Source organism: Triturus cristatus, chromosome 1_2 (genome assembly GCF_964204655.1).
Source record: "Triturus cristatus chromosome 1_2, aTriCri1.1, whole genome shotgun sequence".
In the NCBI taxonomy this organism is placed as follows: domain Eukaryota; kingdom Metazoa; phylum Chordata; class Amphibia; order Caudata; family Salamandridae; genus Triturus; species Triturus cristatus.
In genome coordinates, this window is record NC_140580.1 from 1,082,120,381 (window position 1) to 1,082,141,820 (window position 21,440).

The 21,440-nt window shown below is 47.5% G+C and overlaps 1 protein-coding gene across 1 annotated transcript in view; it reads left to right on the forward strand.

Annotated features, from left to right (window-relative positions):
* The window catches only part of CCDC187 (coiled-coil domain containing 187), a 395,322-nt gene that overhangs the window by 193,472 nt on the left and 180,410 nt on the right, over positions 1–21,440 (forward strand). The window contains exons 12-13 of the mRNA XM_085613361.1: positions 3,904–4,601; positions 17,566–17,659. Of these exons, the coding sequence (XP_085469487.1) occupies positions 3,904–4,601; positions 17,566–17,659 (792 nt within the window). The remainder of the gene's footprint in view (positions 1–3,903; positions 4,602–17,565; positions 17,660–21,440) is intronic.

Here is a 21,440-nt window from a genome sequence, read left to right on the forward strand (position 1 = left end):
ACACGTCAAGGAGATATGTCGTACCTGAGCGGTGAATTATAGATCCTTTTATAGTCTTATTCCACAATTTCTGGCTAAGTCTGACGGGATTGGAGGTGGATTCAGTTCTGACGGCCACCAAAGATTAGACGGAGGGAGAGATGCCTGACAGGCAGTTCCCATTCATCCATTCCCAGGTGTATTTAGGCATTCCTTGAAATTGTGAAAAGCCGCCACCGAGTGTTCTTTAAAAGAGAACACCAGCTGCGTATCGTTCTCTTAAGAGACCACTTTCCGCCCCAGCATTCAATAAGAGTAGCCAATGGGGCGAGGTAGATGTTGAAAAGCAATGGGCTCAATGCCGAACCCTGCGGTACCCCGCACATCAAAGGTTTCTGCAATGAGAGAATAGAGCAAAGAAACACCTGTTGGAAGTGATTCTCCAGGAATGAACATAGCCAGAACAGTACCGTTCCATGCATCCCACCTGATTCAATCTCCTGAGCAGGATAGGGTGTGCCACCGTATCAAATGCTGTTGATAAATCTAGCAGCACCAGCATGGCAGAGGCACCTTGGTCCACAGACTCTCATACAGAGTCAGAGACTTCTAAAGAGCTGGCTCAGTACATAACCAGCTCTGAAGCCTGATTGGGAATCATGTAAGAGACCATTAGTTTCCATGAAACCTTCCAGTTGCTTTTGCACCACCCTCTCTACAATGTGAGCATGGGCTGGCGACAAAGAAATAGGTCTGAAGTTACTGAGTACTCCAGGAGCAGCCTCAGGTTTCTATAAAAAAGGGAGCAGAAACGCTTGCTTCCATGCCTCAGGGTAAATGCCTGATTTCAAGGAGGAGGTCCAGATCTGATTTAGTACAGGGTTTAACCAGTGCAGCAGCATACTAAAAAAGCAGCAGGATAAGGATCACCAGGGGAGCCCGATTTGCATTTCAGTAGCTCTGACAATGACTCCTCAGTTGACAGAGAGAGAAATTCTGACAATGAGATGTGAGAATGAGGGATCGGCAGGTGAGTAGTGGGTTCCACATCTGGTGGAAAGTTGAGTAGATAGTATAGATCTGTACAGTCCAACAAGCTCTAGCCTAAAACAGGAGAGGGGAGAAACTAAAGTTGTAGGATTCGTAAATGATTTTACGATTTTAAAAATGTCTTTCGCGGAGCTATCTGAAGTCTTAATGCAGTTGTAAAAGTATTCCCTCATTTTGCAACATTTCAGCCTGTAAAATGTTTTCAAGGCTTCTTTATAGAGGCCTTTGTCTGCTAGATTATAGGACTTTCTCCAAGTTCATTCCAGCTTCTTGCAACAACTCTTCTCCATTCTTAGTTCCTCAGAGAACCAAAGGGCAGAAGGCTTGGATCTTTTCAAAGTGACTGGCGTTACCGGGCCAACTGTATCTAAGACAGTCATAACTCATTCATTAAAGCAGGAAGAGTCAATGCCCGGGTTGCCTGTCAGCTGTGGCAGAGCCTCTGAAAGTACAGGCCCAAGGTCCTCTTTGGTGTCTTTCCGCCAATCTCTTTTTATTGCCTCATTTGCCCTATGAACTGAAGGCCTAGAATCCAAGCTGAAGGTAAATGGTACCAGAAAGTGGTCCATCCGAGTCAAACGTAGGGGGGCTCCCACTCTAAGATTTGGATTATTGGAAAAAATCTGATTTAGTATATGGCCCGCTTTATGAGTAGGTGCTGTGGCCAATTGCCTGACGTTAAGGTCCTCCAGTGTCTCCAAAAACTGGGTCGCCTGGACGCAGCTGTGGTCATCAGCGTGAAGATTAAAGTCTCCTAAGACTGTTAAGTTAGCATACTGTGTAGAGAGTTGAGCGATAATATCGCTGAGCTCTGACAAGCAGCCGGATGGGCCGTCTGGGGGTTTATATAATAGTAACCCAGCCTAGGAGGAGGATGGAGAGGTCCTAATGCAAAAGGTAAGTGCCTCGATGATCCCAATGGGATCCAATCTCTCGGTGGTGATCTTCCTACAGTCTTTTAGGAAACTGCAACTCCACCATCAGCCCTGTTCCACCCTTGGTTGGCACAAACTAGCTGAAATCCGGGGGGATAGCTAGCATCGGTTTGTGGTTAGTGCCTTTCTTTAGCCAGGTTTCCGTTAAGAACATAATATCCCACCCATTCTCGGCAAGGGAGAGCCAGATTTCATCAGCATGCTTCTGGAGAGATCTGAAGTTAATCACGCAGGCTGTAACTATCAGCTTTTTATCTCTACAGGGGCCAAGGGGGGCAATATTTCCTCTTTTCAGCCCTACCACTACAGCCAATTTAAACTTGCATACACTGCAGCAAAATGTAATCTCCTCCAACCTGAAGTCAAACTTGGCCTTACCCGAGCAGGTGCTCCTGTTTATAGCTATAAGCTAGTCTTACGACCATGAAATGGTCTGATAGCTGGAGATTTGGGCAGCATGGCTGGCGCTGGCCTTGATCCGGAGATGGACAGGCTTGCCTTTGGTGCACCAGAGGCGTGCCAACGGCGCCCGCGTTACGGCTCTCATTATTTAGGCGCTTGGCCAGGCAGGCAGGTCCAGCAACTAGACTGACAACTCACAAGATGGCACCCTGCCAGTGTCCCCACCGAGGAGAGGAGAAATGGACACTCCCTCGAGGCAGGCACGGGAAAAAGAAAAGAGCCCCAACACAATCCACACAGGTGAGGCAAAGGATAATGCAGCAGAACCCTCCCACACAAAATTAAAAAAAGATCGAGACTCCGATCAAAGGAGCCAAGCCCTGCACCCTTCACCATGCAGCAGTGCAGAGAGAAACCATTATATTTTAAAATTCAAACACAGATGTATGACGTTACAACGCATGCTTTTACACCGCATGCCGTTACAACGCATTTTTTACACCGCAAGATCTGTTACAACGCCAGCCTTTACAACGCATGCTTTTACAACGACGTACACTAGATGGAGTGCTGACATTAGAAATGTATAATTTACTATTCTAACTCCAGTCCACGTTGCAGTAGGGAAGGTGTTTGGATAGTAAAACTACACTATTTCTAATGTTAGCACGCCATCTAGTGCATTTCGTTGTAATAGCATGCGTTGTAATGGCATGCGTTGTAACAGATTTTGCGTTGTAATAGTTTCGTTGTAATGTTAGAGCGGTGTAAAAGTTGCGTTGTAAAGGTTGTTCACCTTCAAACACACAATAAAACCAAGATGTAAAAGAGCTCTGAGAAACAAAAGTGCATAGCACAAATTAATTCACGAGAGTCCGCTCTGCTGGACTTTAAACACAGGCACCACAATGGGAATGCCAAAAACAGTTACTGCACAGCATGGACTGAAAGTCCATGCCATGCAGGAACTGGTGTGCATGCACACAGGGGGGCACATTTTGTGCCCCCCTGTGTGCATCCACAGGGTGCAGAGGCACAGAGGCCCTGTAGGGCCCCCTTTGTTTCCTCTCCACCAGGATTTTCATGAGGAGGAACCGCCATGAAAACCCTGGTGGAGAGGACACTCATAATATGCTTGCCGATGCCTCTACACCACCGCAACACCACCAGGAAACTGTGGTTCCCTGGCTGCTGAGGCAAAGCTGTGGCGGTCCTACCGCCAACTCATAATATGGAGGTAGGGGGGAACCAACACCACTGCGCTTTTGTCATTCAGGTTTTTAAACTCGTTTGCAAATAAATACCGGCGACTTCTATCTTCTTCCTTATTAATTACTTATTTTTCCATTTTATATTTTCTTTCATTTGTATGACATCCATTTACATGTATGTGCTTTGTGTTGTTCTGTAGTGTCTAGTTATATTTTATTTCCACTCTGGCACAAGCTCTCTATTTATAGCGGTGCATATTTTACCACTGTGGTTTCATTTTCAGGTTTAACTTTCATAAGTATTTTTTTTATTATTTGTTTTCCAGTGACCTCAATGCAAAGAAGAGTCAGAAAGTATTAGCCAAAGACAGAAAGACTGACCTTTGTTTTCCTTCCATGGTACCCCCTGACTCTAGTCCTCTGAAACTGAATGACCTGGATCTTCATAAATTCTCCCCACCCAAAGACCTCACCTTCCTAAAGAAGACTGACACCAAATCCATATCCCCAGAAGGAAGTTCACAGAATCCCTTGTACAGAAGCAAAGAAGATCGCATTCTAGCCATCCAAACTGTGGCCAAAGAACTGCAGGACAGAATTCAGGTCGAAGCAATTCGACTGAGGCTGGCTGGTGGGCATCAAAACCCAAATGATCAGTTAGTGATGGCCAATGAACTAGACACTCTTCATAAGTCCTTCCTAAAGCCAGACAAATTCCAAAATGAATTAAGCAGAATGTTGAGCCAAAATTCACCTTTGCTCTTTCCTGGTGTAGAATGCTTTACAGCATCTTCAAATCACGTTCAAGAGAAAATTGGCAGTTCAGGTTTCAGCCCTTCAAGTAGCAGTGCCCACCGTGACATTGGGAAAGATGGTGCAGACGTGCAACAAACAAGGTCCTTTATTCTGTTGCCCAATTCTAAGGCTGACGATAAGCAACTCTCCTGGAATCATGTTCCTGAGCAGCGGGAAAAAGGAAGTGCTACACGAGAAACACAGGATATCCTACAGGATAAATTAAAAGGTAGGGCATTTTAACATCATGGCTAAAGGACCTGAAATCACTGAACTGTAGATTGCATCTGTTACCCATAGATAGTATTCAATGCTTGTTCAGCATGTTTGTGGTTTCAGTGGTCTGCAGTTCTCTTGAATGTATTGTTAGTCGAGTGCATGTAGCATCCTACTATGGAAGGTGATAACGTTTTGTTTAGTGAGGACTTGACTTGATTTCAAGGAGGAAGCTTATGTACTCTCAGCTTCAGAAGGAACTGTATGTAAATGGCTCAAATCTGTAAGAGAATTGATCTAGGGATCAGGGATCTAGGGATCTGAGGGAAGCTCTTGCCTTTACTAGTACCTGCCATCCCAACCACCAAAGCCAGAAAAGCACAGATGGAGGGGAATAGACTGGAAGCCGGGTTGTACCACAGTCATGGGACTGAATACAACCTTGCAGTCATAACTTAGAGTCCACACCTGGCTTTTCCGAGTTGCTTGTGAGCACCTGATATCTTTCAAGCTACCTATAAGTAGCTGTCCTGTGTGCAGCCAGGCCTACTAAATTATGAGGTTTTCGCTTACTTGAATTAACATATGTATAACACATTGAAAAGTGGGTATCAGAGATGAAAACGCGTGTCTCTTCAGAACTCATCAGCTGATGAGAAAAGTTGTTACATTTCACAATATATATTTAAGCTGTTATTTGAGTGACACACCATGCCGCATTGGGGAGATGTATTACTCATATTATTAACTTGTTGCCAGGAGCATTGTAGCTATGGCTGTTATGTATTACCCACTTAGAGGCATTCCACATTGAAAAAGCATGTTTTATATTACTGGTAGCAACCGTGCCCGATGCACTGAGGTGATCACAGCTGGGAATCTTGCATCAGGGATAAACCCCAGTTACTGGGGTTTGTCATCGTTGACGGCATGGTCACCCAGTGTTGTACACATCCTTTTAGTCATGTTTAAACAATTCCCCTTTTCCCAGGTATAGCAAACAGTTGATATAATTTCTGTTGCGCACACTACATAAATGCGGTTAAGGCAGAGTTGCCTGCCTTTACCATCATGATATATGGTCAGCAAGTCTATTTCCTATTCATTTCAACATGCAATACAGTATGAAGGGATAGACCGCCTGCCATCTGTTGTATTGCATACTTTTATTCATTGCAGAAATGAGCCACCAAATCCTTAAGGTAACCACGCTACATAATCTAAAGAGTTGGTTTCAGATTAACACACTCTTCCTATAATACATCAGATCACGTAGCCCTAAAATTGCACATATAAGGCAATGGAGTATGAAAGCAGTTGTGAAATGCAAAGCCGATGTTTTAATTTTATGTGCCTTTTGAGCCTACACTTGGCAGGCACTGTACAGTATACACTATATTCAAGTAAAAATGTCACATGCCAGGAAAATAACGTAGACGGGTTGCACAACCTTTAAGCAACACTTTATAATCAATGATGGTATCTCATCTGACATCAATGAAGACCTCAGTCATTATACTGAAGGACAGAGAAGAAAGGCTAGGAGGCCATTACTGTCTCCTTTTTTTCACTTTCTTCCTTTTCCTTTCGTTTCTAAGTATATGCCTATTTTCATCCCTCCCTTCTCTTTTCTGCTTTATCCAAAACTATATTTCAATATACACCTTCTACCCATTTACAATATTTTCCCCTGCTTTCTCTATCCAGTTCTCTCCTCTAGAACATATTTCTCCTTCCACACTGACATTCTTTTTTTTTTTTTTTTTTTTTTTTTTTAAACCGTTTATTGCAATCTCAAATAGTTACAGGTATGGGCCTACAACCGTCTGGCCGGCCGCTAGAGTGGCAGAAGCATATGACATATATACAAAAAATCTCTTGGCGGTGCAAAAAGGTAAATCAGGAGATATCAGTAGTGCAGGCCACATAACTCCAAACCCACAATACGGTTTCCTTTTGTCAAAACACAACAACACAAAAACCACACCCGCAAGGCAACCCGCAATCCCAAGTGACAGCACGCGCTCCTTAAGTGGGGGACCCCAACCAATCGCCAAACTCTGAAGAGGGGAATGAGAACAGATCAGGGACTGGGGAACCACGTGCCCGTGGCTGGGGGAGGGGGTCGGCTAGGGGGACGGAGCTGGTGAGGCAGCCGGCAGCAGCGGCGGCTCGCAAATACCCCCGCGATAGGCGTTCCAGGGGCCCCAGATTTTCACCCACGCCCCAGGCTTACCCCTCGCAACATACACCACTTTTTCACGAAACATACACCAATCCATGTGTTCTTTCCAGGCCGACACCGCCGGGGGCCTCTGGGATCCCCACAATTGAGCAATGTCACGCTTAACTATCATGTATCCCAGAGTCACCCACCGCGTCTGCGGTACCGAGTAGTCAGTTGGCTCCCACACATTCAGCAAGCATCTCCTCGCTTCAGGCAACAACGCGACACGCGTAACCACTCGCAGGACCTCGTGCACACCACGCCAGAATCGCTCCACCTTTGGGCATTCCCACAGAATATGCAAGAAAGTTGCCAAAGCACCACAGCCACGCTTACACAGTCCATCCTCAGCAAAGCCCATACGTAGAAGCCTTGGCCCCGTCACGTAAACCCGGTGGAGGATCTTAAGCTGGACGAAGCGAAGGCGAGCCGGGATGGCCACCTCCTTCGGAGAGGCCACCGCGGAAATCCAGTCCTCGTCGTCCAACTCCAGCCCATCGGCAACCCAGGCCTCGCGGAGGCCAGTCAGCAGGCCCGATCGGTCGTTGATCAGTTTTTTATATATAAGGGAGATCGTGCTGTCTGGGACATGGCCATCCAGCACTCTGTCCTCCAGGGGGGAAGACTCCGGAATGGACGCGACATCCGGGAAGACGGAGCCCAGCGCGTGGCGGACTTGTAAGTACCGAAAGTACTCACTGCCTTGCAACTGAAACTCCGTCTGCAGCGTCTCGAAAGTTTTGAATCCCCCCCTCGTCCAGAGATCTCCCACTGTGCTGATGCCGATCGTGTCCCACTTCTCGAAGCCCTTCGAGGTCCACAGGGAGCCCAACCTCGCAGACGCATATAGCGGTGACGCCCGGGTCAAACGGTCCTTCCACCCCATAGCTGCGTTAGCCGCGTGCCATACACGCACCATGACACGCGTCGGTCCCGTCAGGCGAGGGTCCGGCGCGCCAGAGTAGAGCGCTCGATTGTAGTCGCCACCGGGCAGGAGCATCTTGTCCATTTCAAATGCCGGGTTCAGGGCGGGCCCGTAAAGGCCATGATTAATCGCAGCTAGCTGGGAGGCCCAGTAATACCGTTTAATATCCGGGAGGGCAACCCCCCATCGTACCACGGGAGCGTCAATTTAGCCAAGGCAATACGTGGCCTCCCGTCCCAGAACAGGCGACGCTGCAAACTCTCCACCTCACGGAAGTAGCGCGCCGGGACCAAGTCCATAGTGTTCTGGAGAGCGTACAGAAAGCGCGGCAACGACATCATCTTAAACAAGGCCGCTCGGCCGAGCGGCGAAAGCGGCAGACGCCGCCAACGCACCACGTCCTCCTTCAAGCGCTGGAGGGGGGGCAGCAAATTCCGCTCGTAGCGGGCCTCCGGGTCCAGAGTAATATATATACCCAGGTACCGAAACCCCTGGGAGGCAATCTGGATCGGACAGTCCCGTGGTAGGACCGGAGCCTCCCCGGCAAGCACATATACACAGGATTTCGCCCAGTTGATGACGAGGCCTGAGTTGCGACCGAATGAGCGCAAAACATCAACTAGGACGATCAGTGATTTACGCGGGGAGGCGAGATATAGAAGGATATCATCAGCGTAGAGGGACACACGGTCCTCATGCTCGGGGATCCAGCGGAGACCACGGATGGAAGGGTGCCACCGCAGCCACTCCGCCAGGGGCTCCAGGGCCAGTGCAAACAGGAGAGGCGACAGGGGGCAACCCTGTCGCGTGCCCCGTCCCAGTGCGAATGGGGCCGAAACTCGTCCATTCACCACCACCTGCGCCAATGGGCCGGAATACAACAACTTGACCCAGCTGATGAAGCCCGGTCCGAAGCCAAACTTCGCCAGCATCGCCCAAATGTATGGCCACTCGAGCGTATCAAACGCCATGGTGGCGTCCAAGGACGCCAAGATGGCCGGTTCCCGCACGAACGGGACACGCGCTAGCACCCCGTGCAAGCGTCGCAGATTAAGGGCCGTGTTGCGATGGGGTATGAAGCCGGACTGGTCTTGGTGGACCAAATCGCCCACCACGCCGACCAGCCGGTTGGCCAGCACCTTGGCGAGGATTTTGGGCTCCGCGTTCAAGAGCGAGATAGGCCTATAGGATGTGACCCGCTCACGGGGTCTCCCCTCCTTGTGGATCACCACGATCGTGGCCAGACGCTGGTCCGGCGGAAGGGAACCCCGCGAGCGGGCCGCCAGGAACATCGCGCGCAGGTGGGGCGCCAGTACATCCGGTCGCAGCTTATACAGCTCGATAGGGATGCCATTGGGGCCCATGGCCTTGCCAGATGCGACCGAGCGGATAGCAAGGGCAATTTCGTCCGAGGTGGGAGGAGCGTCTAGCGAATCCCTGTCCTCCACCGAAAGGGAGGGCAGCGCGATGTCCCGAAGCAGGGCATGGGAATCCTCCTCCGAGCAGGGAGAAACCGGGGAATACACCTCGCGGAAATAATCCACGAAGCAGGAGACAATGGCGTCCGGCTCGGTGACACACACACCATCCATCCTCTCGATCAGCGGAACCACACGACTAGCTCTCTCCTTTTTGTCCAACCACGCAATCAATTTACCAGCCTTATCACCCACATCATACAGTCGCCCCTGTTGCTCTCTACTGAGGCCCCTGGCCGCCTCCGTGACGAGGGCCCTATAGGCCGCCTGCTTGAGGTGTAGAACATGCAATGTGGCATCCGTCACCCCGCTCCCCAGGTCACCCTCTAGTTCAGTAATTTCGGCCTCCACCCGGGTTACCTCCTCCCGCTCGCGCCTCCGGGCATGGGAGATAAAGGAGAGGGCCTCCCCTCTGAGAACTACCTTAAAAGCCTCCCACAGGGAGATAGCCGAAGGGACAGACCCCACATTCTCCTCAAAGTACCGCTGCAAGGATTTGATCAATTCGGCTCGAATAGTGGGGTCGCGCAGGTACCAGGCATTGATTGGGGCTACCCTGCCCTCCCCCCTCGGGAAGACATCAAAGTGCAACAATAGTGGGGAGTGATCTGAAATACCCCGCGCCAAATGGCGCACCTCTCCCACTCTCCCAGCATAGGCCGCAGGGACAAGGACATAATCAAGCCGCGAGAGGCTACCATGGGCACCCGAGTGGAAGGTGTATTGCAGCTGCGCGGGATGCTTTAGTCGCCAGCAATCCACCAATCCTAGTGTATCTAAAAGGCCGGACAGCCACGCCTGTGCCCGGGGGAGGTCCCTGGGGGGATGACGATCCATAGACCCAGAAGCCACCGCATTGAAGTCCCCCCCAACTACCAGAAGCCCACTCGGGAGGTCAAGGAGGAGGCGCCCCAGGTCCGCAAACGTGGTAGATTGCAACCCCGGCGGAACGTACACTGATACAAAAACGACCACTCTGCCCTCCATTCTACCCACCAAGACAGTGTAACGTCCCCTCTCATCATGGCGCACCTCATCAATCTCCAATGGGAGCGAGTTCTTAATCATGATGCCCACCCCCCGCGAGCCCGAAGTGAAGCCCGAATGGGCCACCAAGCGATAGCCTCGCCGATTCATGGCATGAAAGGAATTACCTATAAGGTGTGTCTCCTGCAGGAAGACCACATCTGGTGAAATTCGTTTCAGATACTGCAGGACCACACCACGCTTAATCCTATCCCCCAGTCCGTTAACGTTCCATGATAACACAGTCAAATCCCTACCCCCCATCATACATGGAAGCCATCAGTCGTCCCCCAAAGAGCATCTCGAAAACAACAATACAGTAAAGGGTTCGCCTTGCGGTGCAAACAAACAACACTCCACCCCCGCCCACCCATCCCAACAGAACTCCCCCCTCCCTGCACCCCTGCATGAGCCCAGACAGCCCCCCCAAAGTGCAGTGTGCCTGTCGCCCCATAGACGAAAAACTAACTAGTCCCCCAGAGGAGGAGGGAAAGCCCCCAATGGACCCCGTACGACCTCCATAGGAGGGGAACATACACGATCAGTGAATGGTAACCGGAATGTTGTCCAGAGCAAGGCCTACTATTCACCCCTCAGTTCTGATCCAGCGAGCCCTCCCCGCCAACCGCACCCCCCCCACCCCCCCGGCCCCGATCCCCAGGCAGAGTATCCAACCAGTCCCCAACCGCCTCGGGACGGTCAAAAAAGTGCGTGCGACCATCCACCTCCACCCTCAGCTTAGCTGGAAAAAGCATTGAGTACTTAAGGTTCAGGTCCCGTAGGCGACGTTTAACTCCGAGAAAACTCAGTCTCTGCTTTTGGACTGTCGGAGTAAAGTCAGGGTAGAAATTCACGTCCATATTATCGAGCTTGACCGGTCCCTGTAGCCTGGAAGTCTGCAGGATAGCGTCTCTGTCCCGAAAGTTAAAAATCCGGGCAATGAGAGGCCGCGGCGGGGCTCCGGCCTTAGGTCTTCCTCCGGGGACCCTGTGAGCACGTTCCACCGCAAAAAGTTTACTCAGCCCCCGGGGCTGGAGACGGGTGAGGATCAGGTCTTCCACAAACAAATCTGCCGCCTCCTCCTCCCGTCCCTCCGGCACCCCGACAATACGAACGTTGTTCCTCCGGGCCCGACCCTCGGAGTCCTCCAATCGACGGTCCATCAGGGCGCTCGCCTGGCCAAGCCGGTGCACCTCCTTTTGAAGGGCCGCCACGTCTGTAGTGAGACTCGAGGTAGTGTGGGCCAGGGAATCGACCCGGTCATTTGTTTTAGACAAGTCGGCTCTCACCAGGCCCACATCCACCAGGGCCGAGTCTATCTTCTGCGCCAGAGTATCAAAGCGCTGGTCCACCGAGGCCTTCATCTCGGCAATGGCGCCCATGATGTCCCGGAGGGTCAGATCCACGGGCTGAGCAGACGCCTCAGTCGGGCCCGCGGGGGATGTACGCGGTGCCTCTGGAGAACCCTTCTGGAGGGTGTAGCGGTCCATGCTGTTAGACTGAAGTGCCGGGCCACGGCGGGTCGATTTCACCTTTGCCCGGTCGCCATCTTGCTTTGTGGACATGTCGCACTCCCAAAGTCGTGCCAATCTCCTCGAAAGGGCCGATAAACCAGTTCACGGGTACCGGGGGGGGGTGACCACTGGACCGCAGGACAACTCACCGCCGGCGGGTCAGCCGGGCACCGGGACAAGGCCACACCACCGCACCCCGCTCCGCAACCCTACCTCGCTTGAGGGCAAGGAGGGCGCAAAAGCGAAAGTGAAAGCGCGGGGTACGCGAGTCGCCCAGCCCTGCCCGCCGCTGTTGTTCGCTTTGTCCCCGGATCGCCCCACAACTCCAATCCGGGGGGCCGGCGCGGAGAAGGCCGCAATCTTCGATCGGTGCTCCCACCGGTGTCCGGGGTCCGATTCGAAAACGGAAAACGGGTGCCGCCTCAGCTCGGGTACACAGACACAGTCCCCTCATCAAAGACAGGATATAATCAGGATTAATTCAGGAGGTCGCGGAGGTCCTCGGGAGCTTCGCACCTACGCGGCCATCTTGGTTGCGCGCTAGGCTCCTCCTCCACACTGACATTCTTGTCTTCTGTCCTTCCTGTCTCCCACTTTCCATCTTCCACTCCTGGTTGTGCCTCCTCTGGCCTGGACACTGACACTTCTTGGCTAGCGAGGAGGACGTTGCACCAGGATTGAAGGTAAGTGTACTTTAAAAAAAAATATTAATAGCTTTTATTTTTTCTCTCCTGCCCCACTACCCTTTTTACATGCCAGCCGCCACTGATGAAGCACCAGCTCGGTGGCATCCGTTTTAGGCAGAATATCTATTCAATTAGGAAAGATGATTTCTCTTTACTTCTGAAAAAAACTATGACACTACTCATGCGACCAATCTAGGAACCACTTCACTCAAAGAAAATATGAACATTTTAAAGTTAGTTTTCACTGAACTGCAAACTGCATTTCACTTGCCAATCTATTATTTTGTCCATTTCGAAGCTTGACGGAGGGAAAAAGACTTATGGTAAGTACGAAAATGAGGAAAATTAACACCCCCATTAGATTTTGTCGTACGAAGAGAAGATATGGATATTCTGGCTCTTTTGTTTTTCCAAAGGAACTTGGAGAGGCGAGAATCAATTTTTTAAAAATAACAGGCAGGAATAGAGATAGGAAGCATGGAAAGAGTATAGATTAAAATGGGAGTGATCATCATTTTGATTGAATCCAATTGATCCCACCACGAGAGAAAAAGAGGGTTCCAGGATGAAAATAATTTGTCCATCCGAGATAAAGCCTCAGACATATTTAACTTAACAGAAGAGGCGATGGAGTTGGAAAACCACATACCTAAGTATTTAATTTTAGAACTATTCCATGAGAAACCAGTAGAATAGAAGGAATGTTGAAAACAAAATTTCGTGAGAGGAAGATTCTCTGTTTTATCCGAATTGATTTTGTAACCTGAGACGAAGAATGAAGTGAATTCATTTAATAAAGGAGAAATAGAAACTTCAGGATTGGAAATGAAGAGTAAAATGTCATCTGCATATGCAAAAACATGTAAGTGTCGCTCACCATAAGAAAAACCAGATATAGATCCGTAATTACGAATGGATGTCAAGAAGAGTTCAAGAGCTAGGATAAAGAGAAGGGGTGAGAGAGGGCAGCCTTGACGGACACCACGATGAAGAGGAAAATAGGAAGATATACAACCGTTGACTAAGAACGAGGCTCTGGGAGCAGAATATAATAAAGAAATAAGCAAGATCAGCTTGGAACCAAAACCGTGCCACTTCAAAGATTCAAATAAAAAAGTCCAATCAACTCTATCAAAAGCTTTTTCAGCATCAACAGAAATTGCTGCCAAGGAAGTGGAGTGAGAGGGGATCTTGTTCAATACGTTAAGAAAAAGACGAGAATTATCCGAAGTTAGCCTACCCTTGACAAAACCACATTGCTCCTTACCATTCAAATAAGACATAAGAGGGTCTAGGTGTAAAGCAAGCACTTTAACAAAAATCTTATAGTCAACATTAACCAAGGAAATTGGGCGATAATTTTTACAAAACATGGGATCCCGACCATCTTTATGAATCAAACAAATCGTGGCTTCTTGAAAAGTGCCATCTGCCTTACCGGAAAGAAGAAAGGAATGAAAAAGTTGTAAGAGTTTAGGCAGTAATAAATTGGAAAAATGCAAATAAAATTCAACTGTAAATCCATCCGGGTCGGGTGTTTCCCTTTCCTTAATGCAGATAAAGTGTTGGATATTTCATTAAGGGATAAATCTGCTTCAAGTTTAGAAAAATTAAAATGTTCGGTAGACGGGGCCGGAATTTTATTAAGATAAGATTGAATACGTAGACTGGAAGGGGAAGATTATGTGGTATATAGGTCTTTATAAAAAAAACATAAATTAATTGAGAATGTCCTGATCTTTCTGAATGAGGTTGCCCTATGAGGAATAAATAGAGTCAATTAGAGTACGGTCTTTATGGAATTTAAGATAATTTGCAAGAAGTTTACCCATTTTATTACGTCCTCCATAATATCGAGCACTACTACGGAGAAGTATGGAAGACGCATTATCCGTTTTAGTTTTATTAAATGCTAATTTAGCACGAACAAGAGCTTGTAGAACTGCGTCTGACGGGGAAGTATAGAATTTATGTTCTAATGCCTTAATATCTGCTAGAGAAGCTTTGTGTTTTTGAAGGAAATGTTTCTTCTTTTGTGAGACAAAGTCTATGATAAAACCCCTCGCCGTTGCCTTAAAAGAGTCCCATAATATATGGGGGGAAGAATTGTGATCACTGTTTAGTACAAAAAATTCTTTGGTAAAGGCAGTAAAAGAAGGGGAAAAAAGAGGGTCAAGAAGAAGAGAGTTGTTAACACGCCAACGGGAGGACCTGGTATGAGGAGGGAGCATTAAAATTAGTCACAATCAGAGCATGGTCAGAAATAACAATGGGTTCAATAGAAAAGGATAAAAGATTTTGGGATAAAGATTTAGAAAGAAAAATATAGTCTTGACTGAAAAGGGAATTGTGAGGTGGTGAGAAAAAAAGAAAAATCAATAGAATCAGGGTGGGAGAGTCTCCAAGCATCAACTAGGTGTATTTGGGAGATGGAGTTAAGAAATTGTTTTTGAGCTTTATGCGGAAAAAAGCGTACCTGAGATTGACTGTCAAGAAAGGAGTCAACAACTTGATTTCAATCACCTCCTAGAATATAGAGATCATCTCTAAATTGAATACATTTCTGTGTGATCAGAAGCCAAAAAGAACAATCAGGTTGAGTAGTGCCATAAACATTAAATACGGTCAAAGAAATATTGTTAATTAGTAATTTATCCAACAGCCATCATCCTGCTATATCAGTCTCTTGTGAAATAATTTTATATTTCAATTTTTATGACACAAAATTATAACACCATTTTTCTTTGTAGAAGTAGGAGAGACTAAAACTGAACCAACCTAACCTTTTTTCAGCTTGAATGCCTCGGGTTCTGTAAGATGAATCTCTTGCAGGAGGACTAAATCAGGGTTATAAGAGGCAAGATGTGATAATATTCTCTGTCTTTTAATTGGATTAATGAAACCTTTCACATTCCATGAAATAACTCTGAATGTAAAAACATCAATGCTAAATAAAGAACAATATGTGCAACAGTGAAGCAAGGAGGTACGAGAAAAAGGGAAAAGAAAAGAAAAACACATGGGATATCAAGGAGAGAGGAGAAAATGCACTGAAGAAGAAGGTCAAGAAAACAAATGAATCAAAAAGCATATAAGCAAGAGGAAGCAATATCACAAATAAGAAGAAAAGGAAGAGGAATATGCTAAGGAGGGAAGAATAGAAGGGAAGAAAGGATACAAATGAGAGGAGACAGTAGATGTCAGACATGACGACTGTGGTATTTACCATACAAGGAAGAAGAAGAAGGAGGAAAGGCGGCATCGGACAAGAAAAACAGCACACCCAACATCGGGCAACACACCACACAGGACATCGATAAACATAAAACAGGAATGGGAACGTGACTGGGGAAATGGTGATTTCCCAAAAACCTGTAAAAGGAAGCAAAGTTATGCAAGTAAGAGCAAGAAGAGCAATGGAATCAGGTAACTCTATACTATTACATTATTCCATTATTCCAATGAATAGCGCCACAAGAGAAATGTCAAAGTCAAGATTCAGGAGGAGGGCCAGGAATCTCCATTGAAGTAGCAGAATGAGACTGAATGAATTTTCTGAGATCAGCAGGGTCTTCAAAAGTGGAAGTCTTGTTTAGGAAGGTGACCTTAAACAGGCACGGGTGGAATAGTGCATAGCGTGCACCCAAGGAGTGAAGTGCCGGATGAAGGTCAAGAAATTCTTTTCACCGCTTGGCAGTGGACGATGAGACATTGTGAGACATAAATACTTTTGTGCCAAGCCATGTCAGCTGCTTTTTGGATCTAGCTGCATTGAGGACTTGTAGAAGATCCGTGAATTGTAAAAACAAGATGATTACTCCACGAGATTTAGAAGGGGCAGCAGAGGAGGATAGATGAGGGCCCAGTGTATGTGCTCATTGTATATTTAATTTGGTCAAAGAGGGGGGAATCAAGAACTGTGGCAGAAAGGAAGTGAAGTACGTAACAGGGTCATCCCCTTTGAGACCTTCAGGAAGTCCATAAATGCGTAGGTTATTGCGACGATTTCTGTTTTCAAGGTCCTCGGTCGATCTCCTCAGCTATATGATTTCTTTCTCCAACGAAGAAATTCTGGAAGATGAGTCCTGCACCACATCAAGCTCCTGTTCCACTACAGTAAGGCGGGACTCCATAGAGGACCATTTGTTATCCATGGTCTGCAGGCGAGAGTTGGTTTCCTCAATAAAAGGTCTTAGGGCATGAATTTCCTCCAACACAATGTCCAGAGAGACCGGAGAGACAGCTTTAGGGGGTGTGGATCATGCTTGAGTCTCTTAATGGTAGTTGAAGAGTACTGAGCTTTAGCTGCCATGGTCAGTGAGTCTGTGCTGACAGAACAAGCTTCTTGCGCCAAGACTGCAGAAGATTGTGAGGAAAAAGTAGAGGCGGAAGAGTAAGCGGTACAAGCTGCCATGTCGTGGGACCATTGTTTCTTGGTGGAGTGAAGTAAATGTTTACTTCTACCCATAAATAGTATATGAAGAGTCCAGGAAGAAAAAGGCTATTTAAATAGGCGGAATAGCAAAAGGAGGTAAATTACCTCACAAGCTCAGCAAGGCCACTAAAAAATAGACCCTCCAATCCTGAAAGAGATTCCAACAAAGGGTAGGTGGCACAGATATAGAAAACGTCGAAAAAAAGGAGTATTAAAGTGCCAGAAAGATCGAATTGAGGAGAAAGGCTGAGGACAGAAAAACAAAATGCAAAGTGGCTAGAAAGTCACCTGCATAATAATTTTAGCTGATCCTTACGAAGAAGGATATTGAAGAAAGCTTCCTGTAGGGGATGGTTCCAATTCAGAAATATGCCCACATAATGGCAATGGAGGTGCTGGAACCGCTGTAAAGCAGCCGCGATGCTCGGTGCGGTACGGTGCAGAGCTCCGACGCTAAGCAGCCATCTTGGGTCACAGTGCGCGCGACTCCAAAACAGCTTATTGATGAGATGTATTTTTAACTTGACATGTACTGCCTTTTATCTACTGTACTTTTATGGCCTTATCAGTGACCGAAATAAAGAATTATATGATGTGACATAAAACCTAAAGGTGTTCATGTATTTATGTTTACATTCTGACATCTTACAGCTGGCCCATTAGTTCTCCTTTTCTGCTTTTTAAAGACTTGAAGATCACTGCCCAGGAACCTTCCTTTGAAAAAGACTGGAACCATGAGCCACCAGGAGTCTCTTCACACGGCAGCCCTTCCTATGGAAGGTAAACTCCTGTACTCAATGTGTGTTTTTTGTAGCAATTGTTGGGGTGTTGAGTACTTGCCAGCTATTACCACATAGGCCAAATATTACTATTTAGCCCAGCTTGAACCCTCTCTGAATATTCCCAGTAGTGGCATCTCTAGAAAAGTTTTTAGGGGGCCTCCAATGAAGGGTGCTGCGCACAGGAGCAACTAAAGGCCCTTCCTGTGCACTGCCATCACTATGTCATCTATAATGGGCCATGCATTGTAACAATTCATACTCACTGGGTGCTGAAGCAGTAGGGCTAGGTACAGGGCATAGTTGTGGGGCCTCCCTAGGTAGTCAGAGTACAACTGGGCACTGTTGGCATTGGGAGTTGGCACAGGGCATAGCCGTAGGCCAGGACAACGCTCGGAGCCAATTGGACACAGTAAACGCCATGCCCATGCATTGGAGGCAGATGGAGTGGAGGCAGTTCAATCCCTATACCACATCCATTGTCCAGATACTTCAGGGCAAATCTAAAGGCCATACCCACCTGGTTGTGGGAGCAGTGGGAATGGCCACGGCCATCTCCATTACCCCTTTGGTTTGGTGGTTTATCATAGGACTTGGCCGTAGGTCATGCCCAACGTTCAAAGACTGATGGAGCATGGCAAATAGCATAGCCGAAGAAATACTTTAGCAGGACACTTATGGTTACTTAGGTAACTAAAACTCTTCAATTTTGTGATATAAACATATTAGATGATACATAAAATGTTCCGTTAATTGATGTTTTTAAGGGTTTGTTTTATATTTATGGATAGCATTTGTTCGCGTATGATCTTAGTAGACTATATAACATCCCTTTAACATTTCTTCAGTGAAGTTATTCCGTTTTGCAATGATATACAGACCCCCCAGGATATTGCGGCATAGATTTGTAAATTACCGCACAAATATTGAAATTTTGCAGCACAAAAAAGAAAATTTTGCGGCATTATTGCAGCAGTTTATTTTACTTGTAATTATTCCTTTTCAGCCTTAAATCAATGGAACCTGTTTTAGCAGAGTATTCCTCCTTGAAATAGGCATGTTTAAAGTCTCTGCAGCTTTATGGAAGCACAGCTCCAATTATATCCTCGTGGAAGGGGGCATTATTTCTCCCTGGGATGTTCTAGCATCTATGTATGGACCCCTGCCAGGGCACCGCAGCCTCCCGGATCCATGAGGCATGACACCTCTTCCTGAGGCACTCTAGGGTGCAGGATCGCAGTGAGTGGAGAAATTCGTGGTAGTGGAGTAGGTTTTCCACAGTCACATTGGTATTGGGTAATTCTTATACAAATATTACTTATCAATGGTCTGACCTGAAATCACAACTCTGCCCCAGTCATCACAAAGGAATGCATAATGAGATCCCTGAAAGGAAACTCTCACACATCCAAATATATATTTATTTTCAGTTGAGTAGCTGAGAAATGACTCCTTAATGGTAGTCTTGCCGCCCTACATGGTGGTGCACTGGGTTGATTTCCGGGTCCCCTGGGGGCAGAGATTATATATTTAGTTATTTTAAAAATTTTAGTAATATCAAAATGTGAACAATGTCCACAGTCACGGTGACACAGCCACTTGCGTCCTACTTCATTTGTGTGAGGATTAGGGTGGTGGCAGTCCAGCCACTGGTGGTCAGTGCGGACACTTAGCATATCTGGATCAGCCGCGAGGGTCATTGGTAGGACCAAGTAATGTATTCAGACCAGAACTGGTTCATGGGTCAAAACATATTGTCCAGAACCATGGATGGTGGATTCTGAAAGGAACTAGCTGAATCTGAAACATCCAGATTGGTATTTCTTCGAAAGCATGATTGATTTCTTGCAGAACTGTGTCTGGAGTGAATCAAGGGCTGAAGGAGAGACCACTGATGCTTCCTGGATTGCTGAGATGGACTGAGAACTACGAATGTGGGTAAATGTTTGTGCCTCTTATAGCCTGGCATGACTGAGGCAGGCTCAGCTGGATATCTGGCACAGGCTGGCTCTGCCTCAATCCTACCATCCTATCAGAGGTAGCGACCTATTGAGAAGTCTCTGGAGTTCTCAGTAAATCATTTAGCATCTGCAGTTTGCTTTATTCAATAAAAAGCAGCCCACGGCCTTGGTGATTAGAGGGTGGTGTGGGGAGTATTTCAGTGCATAATTTTAACAACTACCTGCAGTTTTTTAAATCGTTGTTGTCCACTACCTTCCACCAGCAACATTTTAGCCTTGGCTGTCCACTCTGGAATCTGTATGCTCGGCATACTAGTAAAGCTTGTTCATGTTTCAGGGCTGTATGTGTGATAAAAATTCAGCTATAATTAGCGCGCACAATAGTCATGTTACTGTGATGTCGGCAGCTACTTAAATACTAATATGTTGCAGCAAATCCCATAATTACTGCACAAAACAAGCACAGCCCACAGCGGAGTCTTCAATTGATTGATACATTGCAACCCTTGTCTTCCTCAGAGAATAACAGCATCATTCTACACTCGCGGGCAGGTGTCTTTCTCATACAGCACATCGCAACCTGTGTGTTAGTGGCGCGTCCAAGTACTGACACTGTGGGGTTTCAGTACAGTAGCGGCTCCTCGAGGGAATGCTGCGGGGCGGTGGGGAGGGGTGGGGGAGGGGCAGGATGGGGAGTAGAAAAATCCAGCATACGGCCGACCGGAGATGAGTAGATAAATAAATAAACAAGACGAATTACATTGTGCGCTGCATCGCCTATGTGGCGTTGCAGCGCGCGCAATGTAATTCGTTTTATTTATGTATTTATTTATTTATTTATTTACTCAACTCCGGTCGGCCGTATGCCGGAGTTTACTACCCACCACGCTGCCCCTCCCCCGCCCTGCCCCACCACCCCGCAGCACTCCCTCGAGGAGCCGCTACTGCAGTGGCAGTGTTCCAAAGCTCAAGAATTAACCACAAAGCACTCAATTTCCATCATAAAACCAGAAGGAGGATCCTAAGCAGATTCCACCCACTTCTCCTTAAGTGGTGGCCTTTGGTAAAATAGGCAAACAGACTTTAGAGCAGACTCCGGCAAAGTGGCACTGGTTTTTGTATGTCTATATTTTGGTAGTCGATATTATGTCAGTGATCTCCTAGGAAGCTTGTTTCCGGTCCAGGGAAGACATGGCTTGGCAGTTAGGGCTGGACTGTTCCCATGAGGCACAGGGTCAGACTGATTTGCATATGGCCATGTCTGAACTGGGGTGGCAGAGTGGGCTAAAGAACGGTGATGGATCAAACCCAGATCTGTTGACTGGGTGTGAGTGTTTGATTGGTTCTGATGCTCCGTCCATCACCACCCCCTTTTGTACCGCTTTGTTCGCCATGAGTTGGCAGGGTATGCTCAGACGTGAGTCCCTTGCTCACTTTGCCACTGGATTCAAGCAAGCCTGGCTGAAGACGGCTGAAATGCCAGAAACCGGTCCTAGGAAGCTTGTTTCCGGTCCAGGGATGGCATGGCTTGGCAGTTCGGGCTGGACTGTTCCCATGAGGCACAGCATCAGACTGATTTGCATATGGCCATGTCTGAACTGGGGTGGCAGAGTGGGCTAAAGAACGGTGAGGGATCAAACCCAGATCTGTTGACTGGGTGTGAGTGTTTGATTGGTTCTGATGCTCCGTCCATCACCACCCCCTTTTGTACCGCTTTGTTCGCCATAAGTTGGCAGGGTATGCTCAGACGTGAGTCCCTTGCTCATTTTGCCACTGGATTCAAGCAAGCCTGGCTGAAGACGGCTGAAATGCCAGAAACCG